At 40.0% G+C, this 20,671-nt stretch overlaps 1 protein-coding gene and 1 pseudogene across 5 annotated transcripts in view; one reads left to right on the forward strand and one right to left on the reverse strand.

Moving 5' to 3' along the window:
- The window catches only part of ACOT7 (acyl-CoA thioesterase 7), a 160,005-nt gene that overhangs the window by 45,734 nt on the left and 93,600 nt on the right, over nt 1-20,671 (forward strand). For all 5 annotated transcript variants that reach the window (XM_074218600.1, XM_074218601.1, XM_074218597.1 and 2 more), the window contains one exon: nt 7,718-7,874. In XM_074218600.1, coding sequence (XP_074074701.1) covers nt 7,718-7,874 — 157 coding nt within the window. The remainder of the gene's footprint in view (nt 1-7,717; nt 7,875-20,671) is intronic.
- Nucleotides 5,740-6,893, reverse strand: LOC141509234 (V-type proton ATPase subunit C 1 pseudogene; annotated as a pseudogene).

Raw genomic sequence — 20,671 nt, forward strand, 5'->3', positions numbered from 1 at the left:
TCTTTTCACAATGCCCCCTCACTTTGATCAATCTTATGTGCAAGTTGTGATGTTACTCTCTTGATATCATGGTGGTTTTCTTCTACCACCGTCCTAGACCACCTACTTCCTCTACTCCCCCCCCCCCCCACAGTTTGTGCCCAGTCCTATCTCTTTTCCTCTTTGTAATACCTCTCCTGACAGAGCCACCCCTCTTGCAGATCCTCATCACCTCACCAGGTCATTACCTGGATTCTTCTTATTACTGGATAGCTGCTGGGAGTGGGGCTTGCAAGGTCATCAGTTCAGCCTGCTTCAAGTCTGTCCATTACTTCATTCCATCCTCTAGCAATTTTCCTTTTAAAGTCCAGGGTCATGTCACCTTCATTTCACTAAATTCCAATGATTCATTATTGCCTCCAGGAGCAAATAAAAAATGCTCTATTTGGCATTCAAAGCCCTTCATAACCTAGCCCCCTCTCACCATTCCAGTCTTCTTACACCTCTCTGCACTTACTCTTCAGTCCACTGACACTGGTTTCATGACTGTTGTATCTCTTGACACTGTCCCCATGCCTGGAATGCTTCCCCTCCTCCTCTCTTGTTTCCTTTAAGTTCCAGTGAAAATTCCATTACAAGAAGTTTTTTCTAACGCCTTTTAATTCTGATGCCTTCCTATTAGTTGATTGGTTCCTATTTATACTATTTCCAGCTTGCTTGGTCCATATTTGCAGGCTATATTCCTCCTTGAGGTCATGGACTGGCTTTTGCTTCTTTTTGTATTCCCAGGCTTAATACAGTGCACTGAATAAATGTTTGATCATTGATTGATTGCTAAGGAAGCCTACTTCTAAATCCTTTAAATCCTTTATGACCTATGACCTTTGATTTTTTTTTCCCCCCAACAAGTCAAGGCTCAGCTTTTCTTTTTATGATTTGGCTTTTCCTGGCACAGTATTATTATCACCTATGTAGTAGCTGTAAATATTTTGATATCTATAGACCCTTCATTTTCTCTTTGACCTTTTTGGGAGATGCATAGATGCATAGAAGCTCCATCCCCAATTTCAATCAGTATTTATTAAATGTTTACTGGATGCTTAGCACTATGCTCTGTACTCTGAAAGGATAGCTAGATGACTCAGTGGATGGAGTGCCAGGCCTGGAGTCAGGAAGACATCTTCGGAGTTCAAATCTGGCCTCAGATATTTATTAACCTTATGGGCATGTCACTTTGCCTTGTTTGCCTCAGTTTCCTCTTCTGTAAAATGAACTAGAGAAGGGAATGGCAAACCATTCCAGTATTTTTGCCAAGAAAATCCAAAATGGAGTCACAAAGAGTTGTATGTTATTAAATGATTGAACAATAATGTTATGTGACAGTTTAATATATTAAGATATTCTTTAAACTTTTTTAAAAAAGTTTTGCATTGCACTTACTCTCCCCTGCCCATTGAGAAGGCAAATAATATGTCAGTTATACATATGAAATCAATTTAAAATATTCTTAATAAAAGTTGAGAATTGATTTTTTGGGGGGGTATCTTTTTTTGTTGGGGGGCAGTACTTTTTTATATTGGGTTAAATGACTATAGAAGAGACTAGGAAAATGAAGACCACAAATAAAAGATGATTATCTGCATTCCCAAAGACCCTGGGACCTTCCCATTGGTTTCACAGCTGCACCTTTCCACAGGTGGTGTACCTCTCACTGTATTATTTCCCATATGTGCCCCCAGCACTTAGCAAAGTGCTTTGTACATAGTAAACACTTAATAAAAGCTTTTTCATTCAGAAGAAAAGAAAAATGATTGCCACACTATCACCCATTCTTAATCTTAGATTGTCCAGTATATCATGAACATGATAGCATCTAGTGCTTTATGTAGAGTGTCTCATTTAATCTTTACAACCACCCTGGGTGGTAGGTGCTGTTAGCATATCCCTCTTTTACAAATAGGGAAACTGAGGTGAGAGACACTGTGTGTGTGTGTGTGTGTGTGTGAGGTTAGATAAAGCCCATCATTTTGCCTGTTAGGCCAGAGATCAAGACTCTGAAAAGCATTCTTTCTAAAACAAAAGAACCTTCATTTCTAAAATTCAAAAACCTACTGAGAATACACTTTGAAAAGCATTTCAGTTTCTTTAAATAATATTTAACATTGTACCAGTTGAGAAAGGGAGGAGAATATACTTTTTTTTTTTTGCTGAAGCAAGGAATGATAAGAATGTGTGGAATGTTTTTGTTTTTTAGATTTTTGCAAGGCAATGGGGTTAAGTGGCTTGCCCAAGCCATCCTGGGTACTCCTGACTCCAGGGCCAATGCTCTATCCACTGCACCACCTAGCCATCCGAGAATATGCTCTTAATAGCAGTCTGGCAGATAAACACATTAGTCACATGAAAAGATTTTTATTGAATTGACATTTAAATGGATAAAGATGTGTGCTGATAGACAGAATTTCTTTAGAAATTGTTTCCACATTGGACAAGCAGTGCTGTCTGCCTGAATGTGGAAATATTTTCAATATATAGTGTTGCATATTATAATGGCCTTCACTTAAATAAGCTTCTCCATTTAATAATATGAATTGCTTTGTGCTTTGGCCAGTCAGACCCAAACTGTCACCACACAAGTCAAAGCTATCTTAATTCTAAAGTGGTGAGACCTTGTAGTTCTTGTACGTCCACCTCCCTTTTCACTTGAGCCTTAACCTAGACCTGTGAGGGAGAGAGATCTTCATAAGAGTTTTCCTGCCTCCAAAGCCCTTAGAGAGATTGTGACAAGCTTAGGGCCCGGACTAGAAAGTGACTGAGGTGGTCCTGGAATGTAAGCCTCCTGATTCCTAGTCTAGTATTCTTCCCACTAGGGTATTATGCTTTCATGACAGATAGGAAAAGCCTGGCATATCACAAATGTTTTAGTGAATAGATAAAAGGGATGTGACATCATGCTGTCTGAAAACAATCCTCACAGGTGACTTGTAGGTTGTCTTGTCCTAGGATCATGATCTGTCACAAAGAAATGACAACTACTTTCCCCATGAGGTTTAGTGAATAAGAAGACTGGCACATACATACACAAGCATGCATACATTTGTTTTCACAATTCCATTTGTGTGTGTGTGTGTGTGTGTGTGTGTGTGTGTGTGTGTGTGTGTGTGTTGTATTTTCTACCTTTTCTTGTTTAGGATTAGGGTAGTCATTTTACTTGTATATCTTTGATCCAGAGCCTTATGGCTTGATCTCACTAATGGTTGGGGAAAATAGACCTAGTTTGTAAGAGAGAAGTCTCATTGCCTTTTACTCAATCACTTTATCTTGCTCTTCCCCTCTTTATCTTGTTTGATTCATGTTTGGGTATAGTTGCCTCAGTTAGGCCATAAGGTCCTTGAAGGCAAGGCCTGTTTTTCATCTTTGCATCCATAGCACCCAGCATAGCACCTTATATAGAGAAGGCCCTTAAGATAAAAAAAATGTCCTCTAGAGGATTGTGGAAAGATAGAAACACATACTGCTGGTGGAATTGTGAATTGGACCAATCATTCTGTAAAGCAAATGACTAAAATGCCCACATCCTTTGACTCGGAGATCTCACTGCTACTTGTATTCTCGGGGGGGGGGGGGGGCAATAATGGGGAAAAAAGGCATCCCACATACAAAAAATATTTATAGCAGCTCTTTTTGTAGGAACCAAAAGTGGTGCAAGTAGAGTGCTGGGCCTGACAGACACTGTGAGACCCTGGTTAATCACTTCATTTGGCTTGCCTCAGTTTTCTCAATTGTCAAATGAGCTGGGGAACAGAATGGCAAACCACTTCGGTCTCTTGCCAAGAAAACCCCAAATGGGGGACATGAAGAGTCAGATATAACTAAAACAACTGACAAACAGTAACAGGTGTTGACAGTGATAGAGAAGTGATAGGAAGTATAGCTTAGGAACTGATGCAGAGTGAAAAACAGAAGAACCACATTATGTGAAATGGGATAGTAATAATAACAGTAATTGTTCAAATCTGGCCTCAGATACTTACTAATTGCCTAGCTGTGTGGCCTTGGGCAAGCCACTTAACCCCACTGCTTTGCAAAAAAACTAAAAAAAAAATAACAGTAATCTCGCTTGGCTGAAGAGATATAAAAAGACAACTTCTCTCTGTTTTGTAGGGGTGTGCCAAACAATTAAGGTTAGACCTGATGGATATTGATTTTGCTGAACTGGTTCTTTGCAATTTTTTTAAAATAAGTGATAACTCCTTGGGAGGAGGCAGGAAAAAAAGGTTGTTGTGAGAAATACAGGAAATGTAATAATGAAACCTTGATACTTAAAAAAATAAAAAGCATCCTTCCCAGACCATAATGACTAGTATAGTTTTTTGGGATGCTATAGAGGGCTCAAAAGGTCAACTCAGTCAGATTTTAGAGTGACTGTTGTTAGTAAGCCCCACCTGAGAACTCTTTATTGCAGGTCTATCTACTCTCTAGGTTGGAGTTGTCCAAAATGTTGCCTGCAGTGCAAATTATTATTTTGATTTTTAAAATTCCATCACTAATAAATAATCTTAATTTTCTTTGGTGTATTAAGGCATATCTCATGTAATTTTCAATCGATCTGTGGGATGCATTCCATCTGCATGATGCAGACTAGTCAGTATGCACCTTCCTTATCCTATTGTGTTGTCATTTTGTTGTTTTTTTGTTTGCTTTTGTGCTTCACACCTTCACCTGTCGTATTGATGACATGTGTTCCCCCATCCCCACCTTTTCTTTTAAATTTTGCTGGACTTTATTCAAAATTAGACCTTGTTCTCAATCATTTAAGAATACCAAGGGGCAGCTAGGTAGTGTAGTGGATGGAGCACCAGTCCTGGAGTCAGGAGTACCTAAATTCAAATCCAGTCTCAAACACTTAATAATTATGTAGCTGTGTGGCCTTGGGCAAGCCACTTAAACCCATTGCCTTGCAAAAAAAAAAAACCATAAAAAATAAAAACAACAAAAGAATACCAAAGGTTTAGTGACCAGATATAAACACCCATATGTTTTGAAATATCACATTGCATGTAATGATGTAAATTTGGCACAGTAAGATCACCTGTGGAAAGCAAACACACATTGAAGGGAAGGCTTTCCCCTTGCAGCATGTAACAAATATGTCAAAGTGGTACAGCAGCAGCTAGGAGGCAGTGATCTTAGTTATTGAGCTCTTCATGTTTGGAGAAGTTCTGCACACCACCACACACCTTTGCACAGTTAATTTTATTCTTGCCTGTGGGAGTTGACAGTGCTCATAGATTGTCTTTGGAAATAATCAGAAAACACATACCTGAATATTGTCACTTTTTTTTAACGTCACAATTCAATAACCATTTAACAGTTATAGCTACTAAATACAGGGAACAAAATGGCATAAATGTTTACACTTTTTCCTTGTAAACAAGGTCTCTGAACAATAGTAATGAGTTTACTGAATGCATATCACTACATCAATGAAGAAAAACCTTTAAAATATACTAATATGTTTATAAATAAACTCTGATTTTTTTTCAGTACACGTTTACAGACCTGATCAATAAAAAGCAACAATACATATACCCTCCTTTGAAAAGAAAATATCAAGAGATGGACCACTATGGGAAAATTCACCTAAGGAAAGAGAATGAGAAGCATTAATAGAGAGTTAAAAGTATAGGCATACTTCAAACTCATTTCTGTTCATATACCCCAACACTAGGCTAGGATTGTCAGTACTGGGGACCATTTTTATTTAAATTCCAATAGATTGCAATCAGTCTTGTAGTACACATAGGGATAATGTTCTTGTTGACTGAGATTTAAGCCTGGAATATCCACGGGAGCATCAATAATAGCTGTTTTGTATAAATCGTACAATACTCAGTTTCTTCATGGTCTTATTAGGTTGAAGAAGCATTGCCTGGAAGTTCACTGGCAATCCATATCTTAAAATAGACTCAAGAAAAACTCTTAATGCTTTCACATGAATCCCTGCTATAAAAACTTCACTGAAATTCACTTTCAACCATCGAACTAGTGGTCCAAATTGCTTTTTCTTGTCAGTAGAGAGCCTAGTCATCTTCTCTTTGCTTTCATTTCTTCATTATACTGAAAATCATGGACAATGAACTTATTCTCTCTGGCTTTGTGTCTGAAGTCATCCACTGCCTTTCTAGACAAGGCAGCATTGCAACAGCTAACTATCTTGGTCCTCTGAAAAAACTTTGCTAGACTTTGGGACTATCATCTCAGCCATTGTTTCATATTCTTTAACCTAGTCATTGTGGTTTGGAACTACTACCAATAATGTGATGAGGTACTCTGAATCAAGAACAAAGTCATCTTTCTTTATGATTTCTGCTAGACTTTTCGTTAATAAGCTTCCTGTGTTCTTTCCAAATTCTGAAGACTGCCTTTCAAATTATTATATGCAGCCACTTGGGCTTTCAAGTTCATGGCCAATTTGATTAACTTCCCTGGCAATTATTTCAGAAATATTTTTCAGGGACTATTTGGATACTTGGCCATATCCCATTGAAACCTTATTATATATGTAACCAAGTCTACTCCATTGGCCAACAGGTTTTTCTTTTTTTTTTTAATTTTTTTTCCAACAGGTTTTTCTTGAACTTTATCTCCACTATCTTGTTGTATATCAGACATAATATATTGAGCCACTTTCTTAACAACTCCCTCCACAAATGCATCCAGTTTGACCAATTCATCTGATAATCCAACTAAAACATCCAGTGTGCCAACCTGCCATCCAATGTTTTAAGTCAGGAATGTTGAACTTTGAATTAACAGAGAGATTATTACTTTTGGTTGTTGCTGCGTGTAGTTTCCCATGTTTGCTGGCATGTTTTCTCCCCAGGAGCTGATATAAGCCAGAACTCACTCATGCTTTAAGGAATTTTTCCAGAAATAAAATTTGATACTTGAATTTAGGGTCATTTCCAGTTGTCCTGATTCATTTCTGGCCACTGGACCTAGATGACTTACAGAAAGTGGGATTTGAACTGAATCTTGAAGAAAACCAGGGAAGTCAAAAGTGGAGTGAGAAGAAAGAGGAATTCAGGTACAGGGGAAGAACAGAAGTGCTGGCAAGAAAAAAAGAGATGATGGAGGTGGAAAACCCAGGAGGAGCTAGCATTTCAGCTGTCCATCTCCCAGCTCTAGGGTTCCCTGAGTCCTAGGACCAACCTACCCATCCCCACTTTCAATCCACTTTCAGCAGACATGGCACTATGTGAAGGCCCCAGGGTCAAGGTTCTTAGATATAAAAGGTTGAATTGATTGAATTTTTTATTCTGGGTGCAGCCCTCAAATAATTATTTTAGTTTAATACAGCCCTAAGATAATCTAAAGTTGGACAGCCCTGATCTAGGTGACTCCCCTTTGCTTCACTTTGCTATCTTTGAAGGTTTGGGGTGGGGAGGCTGGATGAAGAGACCTGCCATACTCTTCATGTATAGGATCTGCTGGGATCTGATAACAACTCTAGATAAGGCAATATACTTCACTGTCTGATGCTTGTCTGGTAATATCACTTCTGGGTTAAAATGGAAGATTTTTTTGATGCTGTATGATGTATGTGTTTTGTTTTGCTTTTTACATATAAATGCCATTCAGACTAGTGTGATAATGCCTGTTTTCATGTATAAATAGTTTTGTATATACCCCAGGCCCAACTTTTGACTGACCAAGTATCTTTGGGAACCCCTAGGAGACCTGTGTGGCTGCCTTGGCCAGAGTAGAACGTACGGATTTCCTGTCTCCCATGTGCATTGGAGAAGTGGCTCATGTGAGTGCAGAGATTACCTATACTTCAAAGCACTCAGTGGAAGTCCAGGTCACCGTGATGTCAGAAAACATCCTCACAGGTAAGTTGCTCATGTCTTGGTCTGGGAGAGAGCCATTGCAGCCACTTTGTCTGTGGGATGGGTGAGAAGGGGTTGCTTAGGATCATCATGGGAAGAGGGGAGTGCTTTTCCCTCATTATTGTCAGTTTTTGATCTCTGGTGCTATTTCTCTACATTGTAGGGCTGTTAGGTTGGTGCGAAGAATTGTGAAAACTTCTGTCGTTTGCTCCCTTGGAGGTGACCTATTCTAGGCCCTTTTGGTTACTATTCTGGGGACCACTAAATCAGACCTGAATTTAAGTTCACTGGAATGAACCTTTGACACTGGCTTATCTGAATACTCTCTTCCTTGGCAGTGGTAACCATGGTAACGCAGTTTCACCTTCCCACATGGCAACTGCAGAAGGATGTGGTGATGGTTCTTACACATAACAGACATTTCTTTTTATAGCTGGCTTTTCAGTGATAAAAGCCTATCTCCTCCCTTGTCCACAATATCTCCCTTCAGGTATTCTTCTTACCCCTCATTCCCAGACAGAGTAATAAAAAAGGTTTCTCACATGATTTTACCTTAAAAAGCACTTATTAATTAACTCATGATCACCATATTTATTAAATTCCTTCACCGAATATATCTGGGCTAGTCACTCTGAATAAGTTTCAGTTTCCCCCTCCCAAATAAGTGTCAGCAAGAATATCTATAAAGCCAAATGTTGGCTCAGTTCTCCAGTCATTTTTTGATATCTGGGTGGCCTGAAGCATTTTGTTGCTTTCATTGTAGCTGATGATCAGGAGTCTAGTTAATGGAGCTAGATTCCAATGAATAATTTAGATTAGCTAAGGCTGTGGGAGGTCTGTAGGACTGAGAAGGCAGATAAACTGATTCAGTGTGTATGTGTGATCAAGAGAATGAGAATATTTGAACAGAGGAAGAAGTTTAGCAGTTGTGGCCAGAGTGACTCTTTCTGGCCTCTACTTTGGTGAAATTAATTGGCAAGAGGTCCAGGGAATGACTGACCATGTGGGGTCTCCCTGTCTTCTCTAGTGGACCATGACTGTCTCTTATCTAGCCATTAGACCTTCCTGTATCTCTAGAGCTGAAATTACATGATTTAATTCTTCCTAGTTGAAATAGCTTCTATTTAGGTAATTGAGGGAAGTTTGGGGGATGATAGTGAAGATACTTTGTCCCTTTCTTTAAATGCAAAGTTATTTTTAGAGTGGATATTAAGAATATGAAGAAAATTACTTTAGAGAGACCTTAATTTTCTGAGGGAAATAAACAAGACAGAAGAGGTAGGACGTATTTGAATCTAATTATAAAAATTTAAGAAATGACTATCTATATTAATAGATTAGTATCATAACAGCTTGTATTTTAAATAAGAAAAACGATTCCCTTTTCTTTAGCCCTTTAGAACATCTCATTTGAGCCGTAAGGTAGGTGCTCTCATTATCTCCATTTGATAGATGAGCAGAGTGAGCCTCAGAAGGCTGAAGTGACTCTCCCTCTTAACATTCTGCTCCTAAGGGCTGGAGCTGAGAGAGCAATCTCCATCCATTCTCTACCCAGGTTCAGAACTCCTGCTGCTCTCTACCTTGTGGTCTCCAGTCTATTAGCATTGTCACAGCAACTCTAACCCATTCAAGTTATTGGGATGGAAAGATGCTGAGAGAATGAGAATACATGTTTTAGGAGGCATGGGATATATGATCCTTAAGGGCAGCTCGTTATCTTGGATTGGGAAACTGCCCCGCCAGTTTAGGAGGCATACTTTGCTCTGTCTCTCTTCTCCAGACTCTCAGAGCATTTTAGGAAGTCGTTAAACTTAGTATGGTTGTTGGACAGCAGTCCTCCCCTCAACCTGCTCAAACTTGCTCTGCCAACAAGACAGAATTGGAGGCATTTGTAGTTTGACTTTCCGAGGCCACCTTTGTACAGTCCTTGTGAACACAATCTGGAGCCCTCTTCGATTGCATAATTTGCCACTGAGTATCTGTTTTAATTTTCTGAGGCTACTTCTCAGTCCCTCCAGCAGCCAAGGGAAAGTGTCTCCCTTTTCTCTTCTTTAGCAACCTAAGTTGATATCTTGGGGCAGCTCACCTGTTCCCCAACACTCTCTTTCTTGCATGACTAAATTGAGCTAAACTTGGAATGGAGTGAAGAAAATGATATTCTACCACCTCAGGAACTTTTTTTTTTCAGTTTTTCAGTGTCCAACTCTTTGTTACTTCTTTTGTGGTGGTTTGCCATTTTCTTCTGCAGTTCATTTTATTGATGAGGAAACTGAGGCAAACAAAGTTAAGTGACTTGCCCAAGGTAAAATGGCTAGGAAGTGTTTGAGACCAGATTTGAACTCAGGAAACAGTCTTCCTGGCTCCAGGCCTGGCATCCTATCCACTATGCCATCTAGCTGTCTCCATAAGCAAACCTAGATTTCAAGAACTATTAATCCTATTTAATCTTCACCATTTGATTCCTGGTTTTCATGCTATAAGCTGCTGAATATCCTCTGAAAAAAATCATGAAGTTGAGCTGATTTCTCCTACTACCAAATCTCATTTGAGCCCTTCATGCTGCCCTTATCATTTCCCAGTTTCATTCTCCATAATTTTTTTTCCTTCTGTGCCTAGTGATATATAGTAAATAGAATCCTGGAATTGGAAACAGTAAAAACTTATTTTTTGAAGTGTTTGATGACCTGATCTCCCTGAACCTCAGTTTCCTCATCTATTAGAATAATAATGTCCAAAAATATTCATAGCATCCCTGTTTGTGGTGTCAGAGAATTGGAAATCAAGTAAATGTCCTTCAATTGGGGAATGGCTTAGCAAACTGTGGCATATGTATGTCATGGAACACTTATTGTTCTATTAGAAACCAGGAGGGATGGGAATTCAGGGAAGCCTGGAGGGATTTACATGAACTGATGGTGAGTGAGATGAGCAGAACCAGAAAAACACTGTACACCCTAACAGCAACATGGGGGTGATGATCAACCTTGAAGGACTCACTCATTCCATCAGTGCAACAATCAGGAACAATTTGGGGCTGTCTGCAATGGAGAATACATCTGTATCCAGAGAAAGAACTGTGGAGTTTGAACAAAGTTCAAGGACTATTCCCTTTAATTTAGGAAAAAAACCTGATATCTTATTGTCTGATCTTATTTCTTATACTTTATGTCTCTTCCTTAAGGATATGATTTCTCTCTCATCACACTCAATTTGGATCAATGTACAACATGGAAACAATGTAAAGACTGACGAATTGCTTTCTGTGGGGGGAGGGAAGTAAAATTGGGGGAAAAATTGTAGAACTCAAAATAAATAAAATCTTTAATTAAAAAAAAATAATAATGTCCAAAGGCCTACTTCACAGGGTTGTTGGGATCCAGTGAGATAATGTCTCTTGAGCTCTAATCTGGAAAGGCCTGTACAGAGATAAGCTGTTTCTGTAGGGCTTATGTTTAGGGCTTACATTCTAGCTTCCTGCCAGATAGAAGAGGTAAGGGCATCTATCTAGCTTGAGCCTCATTGGTCCTCCTTCCTTCATTCCTAAAATTTCTCAACCTCATCTACTTTCTTCTTTCCTCAGGTCACAGAAGAAGAGAAGGCTACTCTTTTTACCTGGATCATCCTCCCTCCCCACTTTCCTCCTTTACCCTTTCTCCTTCTTTCCTCCTCATTACAAACTCCAGATTCTCCTTGTTCTCTCTGCCACTCTGGTCATTGTTGACCCACCCCTTTTATTGCTTTAGTGACCTTACCATCTCTTGGTCTCATCATTTTCACTGCTCATTCCTTGTAGCCTTCTTGCCTACTTAAAAGTTACCTGTACCCCTAGGCTTTACTTGACCCCTTTATCTTTCTGTGCTCTCTGCTTTGATGATCTCGCTTATTCTCAAGATTTGTTACCTTTATATACCTGTGTCTTTATTTCATATTTCATCTGAGCTCTTGGTATCTCCAGCTGCCTATAGGACATAGCCAATTAGTTGTCCCATTGCCACTCCAAATGACCTAGATTGAGCTCATTATCTTTCCCCTGTCTGTTCCTATTTCTGAATTCATTATTTCTATCTTTAGCACCATCATTAATTTGGTTTTTTATGTTTGTAACCGTTGACTCTTCCCTATTTCTTAAAGGAAATGTTTTATTGATGTTCTTTTTTTTTGATATCATTGTTGCTCCCCAGAGAAGCCTCCCTTGTAATAGAATACAATTAAGCAAAATAAATCAGTGCATTGACTCTGTCAGACATGTATGCTTCATTCTGCAGCTCTTCCGAGAGGTGGGCAGTGTCACTTCTGTTTCCCTTCTGGGCATTGCCTACATTAGAATTCTGATTTTTCAGTAAGCTTGTCCTGTATATTATTATGGTCATTTATGGGACTTTTGTTTTCCTGGTTCTGCTCATTTCATTCTATATCATTTCCTAAGATTGTCTTTTTAGCTTGCCTTGAATTCTTCACATTCGTTGTTTCTAATGGCATGAAAATAGTCTGTTCCTTTCACAGACAGTAGTTTGTTCTGCCATGTCCTTTGTTACCACATGTGTCACTAGTCCCCCAATTTGGGATATATGTCCTCAGCACCTTACTCTCAGTTGCTCTACTTAACTAATGTATTGCCAAATCTTGTCATTTCTTTCTCTGCACTCTCTCCACAAATGATCCCTTCTTTCTTTTCCTGGGGCTGAGCCTCTGGGTCATCTCCTCATTATTTCTAGCCTTTTACTTAGTCTTTTTTTTTTTCATTTTTCAAGGCAGTGGGGTTAAGTGGCTTGCCCAAGGTCACACAGCTAGGTAATTATTAAGTGTCTGAGGCTGGATTTGAACTCAGGTCCTCCTGACTCCAGGGCCTGTGCTCTATCCACTATGCCACCTAGCCGCCCCTTACTTAGTCTTCTGACCTCCAATCCTATCTCTGTCTGGCTGCCACAGTGGTTTAGGTCTGACCATATCACCTCTCCCCCCTCAATCCTGTTAGCCCACTGTTAGCTTTCCCATTCATGACCAGACAGACCCCCTCACTGACTTTGTCGTTTTCTTGCACATTGCTCCCCTTGGCACTCCACATTCCAGTCACATTTGCCTCTTTGCTGCTTCTCACATATGATGCTGTGCCTCCCACTTCCACAATTTTGTACTGGATTATCTCCTGGGCTCTCTGTCCTCACCTCTGCCTCTTCAAATCCCTACTTTAAGAATCAGCTCAAGTGCTGCCTTCCCCTCCAAGTATCCTGTGTATACTGTTTTTTTTTCCCAATCCAGTGAGGACTTCTTGAGTCCCGGGAGTAAGGCCTTCTTGGTTGATTACTGGGTCAGAGTATTTTTATGCTTATTGCCTTTCCTAATAGAATTTTAAATTGCTTTCCAGACTCATTGAACCAATTCATAGCTCCATCAAGAGGACATTAAAGCACCTCTTCTCCCCAACCTGCCCAACAATTGCAGTTTTCTTTTACTAATATGATGAACGTAAGACAGAAGCTCTCTTTTTTTTTGGAGGCAATGGGGTTAAGTCATTTGCACAACATCTATCAAGAGTCTGAGGCTGATTTGAAGTCGGGTCCTCCTGACTCCAGGGCTGGTGCTCCATCCACTGCATCACTGTGCTGCCCCTGTATCTCTTATTAATGATGACTTCAGGCTTTTTTGTAACGGAGAGTTTGCATTTTTTTTTTTGAAGAGTGAGTTTGTATCTCAGGTACAGGTCTTTTGGGGGCTCAGTCTTCTCATATCGGCTCCTGTAGATTCCACTTGTGTATACTCTGTACTTTGTAGCCTTCTTGGGGCTGAGCAAGCCAAGGACTTTACAGGTTGCCTTGTATCAGCATGTGTTTATTAAGTGTCAGCTTGGTGCCCCGCAGGTGATTTAAGAACTGTTCAAACTCTAAGGTACTACCTCACACCTCTCAAATTGACTAACATGACAGAAAAGGAAAAGGATAAATAAATGTTAGAGGGGATGTGGGAAAATTGGGGCACTGAAACACTGTTGGTGAAGATGTGATTTGACTTTTTTTTTAGGTTTTTGCAAGTCAATGGGGTTAAGTGGCTTGCCCAAGGCCACATGGCTAGGTAATTATTGTCTGAGGCTGGATTTGAACTCAGGTCCTCCTGACTCCAGGGCCGGTGCTCTATTCCACTGTGCCACCTAGCCACCCCAATTTGACTATTTTAGAGATCAATTTGGGACTGTGATTAAGGGTGACTAAGTGGTGCATATTCTTTATACCCCAGCAATACCACTACTAGGTCTATTTCCCAAAGAGATTAAAAAAAGGGAGGGGAAGGACCTGTATGTATGCAAATATTTAAAGCAGTTATGATTTGGGAATGGCCATCAATTGAAGAAGTGTTCAGCAAGTCATGGTATATAATTATAATAGAATATAAGAATTGATAAACAGGATGATTTCAGAAAAACCTGGAAAGGATATATCAACTGACTCAGAGGGAAGCAAGCAGAACCGGGAGAACACTGTGTACAGTAACAGTAGTATTGTATAATGATCAGCTGTAAATGATGAATAATAGTGTTCACTTTTTGTTTAGATTTTTTTTCTTGATCTGTGTTTTCACTTCTTTTAACTTGACTAATATGGAAATATATATATATTTTTAGGTTTTTGCAAGGCAAATGGATTAAGTGGCTTGCCCAAGGCCACACGGCTAGGTAATTATTAAGTGTCTGAGACTGTATTTGAACCTGGGTCCTCCTGACTCCAGGGCCGGTGCTCTATCCACTATTCCACCTAGCTGCCCCAGTGGAAATATATTTTGCACATGTATAGCCTATGTAAAATTCTTTTTTTGTCTCAGGAAAATTGGGGAAGGGAGAGAAAGGGAGAGAATTAGAAAAATTTCAAAAAAAATGTTATAATTGTTTTTTACATGAAATTGGAAAAAACCAAAATACTATTTTTTAAAAAATAAATGACTGTTGAATGAATGTATGAATGAATTTGCAGGCAGAAGCTTCTTACTGTCCATATTCAGAATCCCCATTTGAATTGTGAACAGTGAGCTTTTCAATTATGTTAAATGTAGCCAACAACTCCACTAATAAAGTTATTCTTAAAACAATATTGCTGGGGCGGCTAGGTGGCACAGTGGATAGAGCACCGGCCCTGGAGTCAGGAGGACCCGAGTTCAAATGCGTCCTCAGACACTTAATAATTATCTAGCCGTGTGGCCTTGGGCAAGCCACTTAACCCCAGTTGCCTTGCAAACCCCCCCCAACCCCCCCATATTGCTATATAAAATATTCTCTTAGTTTTGTTCATTTTGCTTTCATTGTTTTGTACAAGGCTTTCCAAGTTTTTAAAGATTATTGAGCTCATCATTTCTTTTCTTTCTTTTTTTGCAAGGCAGTGGGATTAAGTGACTTGTATAAAGTCATACAGCTAGGTTATTAAGTGTCTGAGGTCCTCCTGACTCCAGCACCAGTGTTCTTTATCCACTGCATCACCTAGCTGCTCTGAGCTCATCATTTCTTACAGTGGAGTAGGGTTAAATCACTTTTGACCAAGTTATTTGCTAGCAGTATGTCTTTATTTGTAGTCATCAGCTTATGCAAGAGCTTTTCATCTTAGAAACATGGAAGATTTGGGAAATGGGTCCTCTCAGGATCCCTAAAGTATTTGCAAGTTATCCCATTGGTTAAATTGCCATAGGCTCCTGGTATGTTTTCTAGGAGTCCATTTGCTTGGTGCAAGTCCAGAGCTAATACTTTCACTCACTGAAGAGTCTCCTTCCACTTTTACGTTTGGCAGAATTTAAAATGGGATGGAGATTTCTGAAAGGACAAACACTGATGTTTATAAAAACTTTGAATGAATGCCCTTTCACCCCTGGGCCTCAGTATAGATAGCAAGGAGATTAGGGGTGTCTCTTCCTGCCAACAGGCAGGCAGGAAGGCCAAGCCAGGTCCTTTGGAATAAGAAGAGTATATACGCAATCACTCTCCCTGGGATTAGGGGTCTCCCAGGACTACAAGCTATCTGCCTGTTTGCAAGGAACTAATCATCAGGGCATTCACTGAAAAAAGAGCATTTATCCCCAAGGCCTTGTTCCTGTTCTCTTATTTGTACTGGTCTGCTGGGGTCAGCATAGGACAGCAGAGCTTTGTACTAGAGACAGAAGGTAACTTCTGAGTAGTTGCCAGTCAGTGCTTCTGCCTGCTCCATTCCAGTGGAAAAGATGAAATATGTCACCAGAGTAGTATTACACTAATCTGAAATTACTATGATCAATGATAGTGTTGCCATTCTCAATAGTGATCATATATTTTTTAGGGTTTTTTTTTTTTTTGCAAGGCAATGGGGTTAAGTGGCTTGTGCCCAAGGCCACACAACTAGGTAATTATTAAGTGTCTGAGGTCGGATTTGAACTCAGGTCCTCCTGACTCCAGGGCTGGCTCTCTATCCACTGAGCCACCTAACTGCCCCATGATCATATTTTCTTTGATCAGTTGTATAATTTCCTTAGCATAATGAATTCCTGAGAAAACCCCTGTTCATTAATGTAGAGCTTCATTTCTCTAAGATTGAATCTTGGAGACTTGAGAGGCTTGCCTGGGGCAGGCCCTGAGATTAACACAGCTTGGTCAACTCTTTCTCCACTATACCACTTTTCCTTTGCCTCTGTTATACCTTTGCCCTTTCCAGAATCCTCCTCGCTTGCAAGCATTGCAGCTTCCCCAGTCCCCTTTCTAATTCCTTTTTATGAGTTGTCTTTCCCCACTAGAGTGTAAGCACTGGTGATACTGGATCCCCAGTGCTTAAATTGGCACATAGTAAACAAATATCAAAATTTTCTTGTTCTGAACTTAGCAAACAACAAAGATTTCTTTTTCTTAAAAAAAAATACAAGTTTTACATGATTGCCATTTGTAGTTTTGTGTATAATCCTGTTCTTTTCTATGATGTACATTTTATCCCTCCTACCTTTTTTTTCTTCCCACTCCCCTATTGAGAAAGAAAGAAAAACAAAACCCCTGTTATAAACATGTAGTCTTGCGTTGGTCGTATTAAAAAAAAGTCTCAGAATCTACCCTGAGTCTGTCACTTCTCTGTCAGGAGGTAGGTTGTTAACATGATTTGTTCAGCCATTCCCCAGTTGATGGCCACCCACTTAGTTTTCAATCTTTACCACAATAAAAAGAGCTGCTATAAATATTTTGGTATGTATGTACATATATATGTAACAATATTTATATGTATATGTTTTCCTCTATTTAAAAAAATTCTTTAGGATGTAAATCTAGTCATCTAATTTACTGTTTTGGTGGGGATACAGTTCCAAAATGCTTTTCAGAACAATGAAACTAGTTCCTAATTCTTCCAACCCTGTATCATTTTGTCAGTTTTCTTGTTCTGCAGCCTTTCCAACAGTTGCCGTTTTCCTTTTCCATCATCTTTGTCAATTGGGCAGTAGTAAAGTGGTTGCATTTATTGTGCACTTTAAAATATCAGTGATTTGGAGAATTTTTTCATATCTTTGAATAACTTGTTTTTCTTTCTTGGAAATTGCTTGTTCATTGGCCATTTCTTTTTGGAACTGACTCTAATAAATTTCTTTGATTTAAGCCCCCCCGGAATTATTTATTTATTTATTCTTGTTTTGTACAAATAATGTTTTTTATACATTACTAAAATATTCTTGTTTAAGAGTAAACATAATACCCCCTCCCCCAAAATATAGACCCACATGAGAGATAAAGGGGAAAGAAAAGAATTAAAATAATAATGGTAATGATAATAATAATAATAATAATAATAATAATAATAATGTTAATAGTAGGTATGGCCAGATGGTGCAGTGGATGGAGCACTGGCCCTAGAGCCAGGAGCACCCGAGCCCAAATCCGGCCCCAGACATCCAACAATCAACCAGCTGTGTGATCCCATGCAAGCCACCCCAACCCCATTGCCCTGCAAAAACCAAAAAAGAAAGAAAGACCCAAGATAAAATAAAACAGTAATAATAGTCGGGGTGGCCAGGTGGTGGACAGAGCACTGGCCCTTGAGCCAGGAGTACCTGGATCCAAATCCGGCTTCAGACGCCCAACAATCACCCAGCTGTGTGGCCCCAGGCAGGCCACCCAGCTCCATTTGCCCTGCAACCCCCCCCCCAAAAAAAGATAATAATAAAAAATGTGCTTCAGTCTGTGTTCCAACTCCATCAGCTCTGTCGTGGGTGGGTCACATTCTTTATAAGTCCATCACAAAAGTTACTTACATATTTTTCCACTGTTGCCATTGCTGATCGCAACTCCCTCCATTCCTACTTCACTACCATATACTATATTTTCTCTCTCCTTTCACTCTGTCTCTGCTGTAGGGTAGCTGAGTGGCACAGCAGACAGATCCCCGGCCCTGGGCCCACATACCATCCCTTAGGCCCAGCATCCACCCGGCCCTATGGTCCTGGATGGGCCATCCAATCCCAGCCCCTTACAAGAAGTAAAAAATAAAATGTGTTATATCTGACCAGTCTTCCCCCATGGTCCATCCTCTCCTCCATCACTCACATCTCCACCCTTCCTTGTCCCCCTTCTCTCTTTCTTACTCCAGATGTCTATACCCCATTGAAAATATATATTGTTTCCTCTCCTAGCCACCTCTGATAAGAGCAAAGATTCCCTCATTGCCCCTTGCCTTCCCCCCTTCCATATCATTGCAATAACTCAGTGTAATAAAGAAAAATCTTATTATATGAAAAATCTTAGCCTATTCCTCCTCTCCTTTTTCTTCCATTACATTTCCCTTTTATCTATTGACTCCATTTTTACACCACAATATATCTTCAAATTCAGCTTTCTCCTGTGTTTCATCTATAAAAGCTCCTTTTACCTGTTCTATTAAATGAGAAGGTTCATATGAGTATTATCAGCATCATTTTTCCATGCAGGGAATACATGCAGTTCATCATCATTAAGTCCCTCATATTTTCCCCTTCTCCTCCAATCACTATGCTTCACCTGAGTCCTGTATTTGAAGATCAAACCTTCTGTTCAGCTCTGGCCATTCCAAAAGGAACATTTGAAATTCCCCTGGTTCATTGAAAGTACTTCTTTTTGCTGTAAGAGGATGTTTAGTTTTGCTGGGTAGTTGATTCTTGGTTGCATCCCAAGCTCTTTTGCCTTCCAGTATATTATATTCCAAGCCCTACATGCCTTTAATGTAGTTGCTGCTAAGTCCTGTGTAATCCTGACTGCAGCTCCATGATATTTGAATTGTGTCCTTCTGGCTGCTTGTAATAGTTTCTCTTAGACTTGGGAGTTCTGGAACTTGGCTATAATATTCCTGGGGGTTGTTTTTTTTGGATCTCTTTCTTGAGGAGATTGGTGGATTCTCAATTTCTGTTTTGCCCTCTGCTTCTAGGATATCTGGGCAATTTTCCTGTAGTAATTCTTTTAAAATGATGTCAAGGTTCTTTTCCTGATCATGACTTTCAGGTATTCCAATAATTTTTAAATTATCTTTTCTAAATCTGTTTTCCATATCAGTTGTTTTTTCAGTGAGATGTTTCACATTTTCTTCTAATTTTTCATACTTTTAGTGTTGAAGTGTTGTGTCTTGATTTCTCATAAAGTCATCAGCTTCCTTTAGCTCCATTCTACATCTGAAGAATTTGTTTTCCTCAGAGAGCTTTCTTATTTCCTTTTCCATCTGGCCAATTTTTCTTTTTTAAAGCATTCTTCTCCTCAATAACTTTTTGAACTGTTTTATCCATTTGCCCTAAGCTAGTTTTTAACATGTTAGAATGACCATAAGCGCCCTCCTCTTCCAGGGGCTGAGGTGGGGGGGGCTGCTGTTCTATGGGGGGTCTAGACTGCGATCAGGATCTGAATGTGGTCAGAACCCCAGAGTCCTGTTCTAGGGACAGAGGACAGAGCTGGGCAGTCTCTCTCCACTCCCCTCCCTAGGCTCAGCACTCATGCCCTGGGAGGGCTCCACCTGCTTCTGGTTCCTGGAACTGGCTGGGCTGCCATGGTCAAGCTGCTCACCATGTGCCCTGAGGGCTGGACTTCATGTGCTCGCTCTGCCAGAGGTACCCCAGCTGATCCCCCAAGTTGTGCCTGGTGCTCCCCAGAGCGTATGTCAGGAAACAGCCCTCACTGCTGTGAGCCGGGGCTCACAGCACCCTGGGTCTGCCTCCAGGAGGCTGAGGCTCCTTTGCTCTGGTAGGGCCACCCCTCCACTCCCTGGGAGCAGAACCTTTCTACTCTTTTCCAGGTTACCTTGGATTGGAGAACTGCCTCACTGGATCTCTCTGGGGGTTCTGTCTCTTGAAAATTTATTTAGAGTCCTTAGCTTATAGGTTTGAAGAGAGAGCTCTTAAGAGAGATGATCCTCTCTTGTTGCCATCTTGGCTCCACCCCCGATTTAAGTTTTTTTTTATTATAAAAACTTACTATAAAGATTTTTCCCAAGTTAAATACTTCACTTCTAATTTTAATTGCCTTGATTTTGTTTGAGCAAAACCTTAACAACTTTATATGTAATCAGACATGTTTATTTTCTTTGATAAGGGGATTATACCTCATACCTACATTATATACCCATCACCTAATGGTGTGATCTGCACATAGTTCAAGATGTACTTATCCTGATGTTTGTTCTTCCTTCTTGAAGATCATGACATTAGGGAGGTGATACCATGATATGCACATGAATTATATTTGAATGAGGGGGAGCTGTGCTAAGTTACCAGCCTCTCTCCCCTGGATTCATCTGGGTCCAGTGGTCAGGTAGGATTCATGATAGATTGTCCTGGGTGCGAGGCAGTCAGGGTTAAGTGAC

The sequence above is a fragment of the Macrotis lagotis genome, chromosome 1, assembly GCF_037893015.1.
Source record: "Macrotis lagotis isolate mMagLag1 chromosome 1, bilby.v1.9.chrom.fasta, whole genome shotgun sequence".
Classification (NCBI taxonomy): domain Eukaryota; kingdom Metazoa; phylum Chordata; class Mammalia; order Peramelemorphia; family Peramelidae; genus Macrotis; species Macrotis lagotis.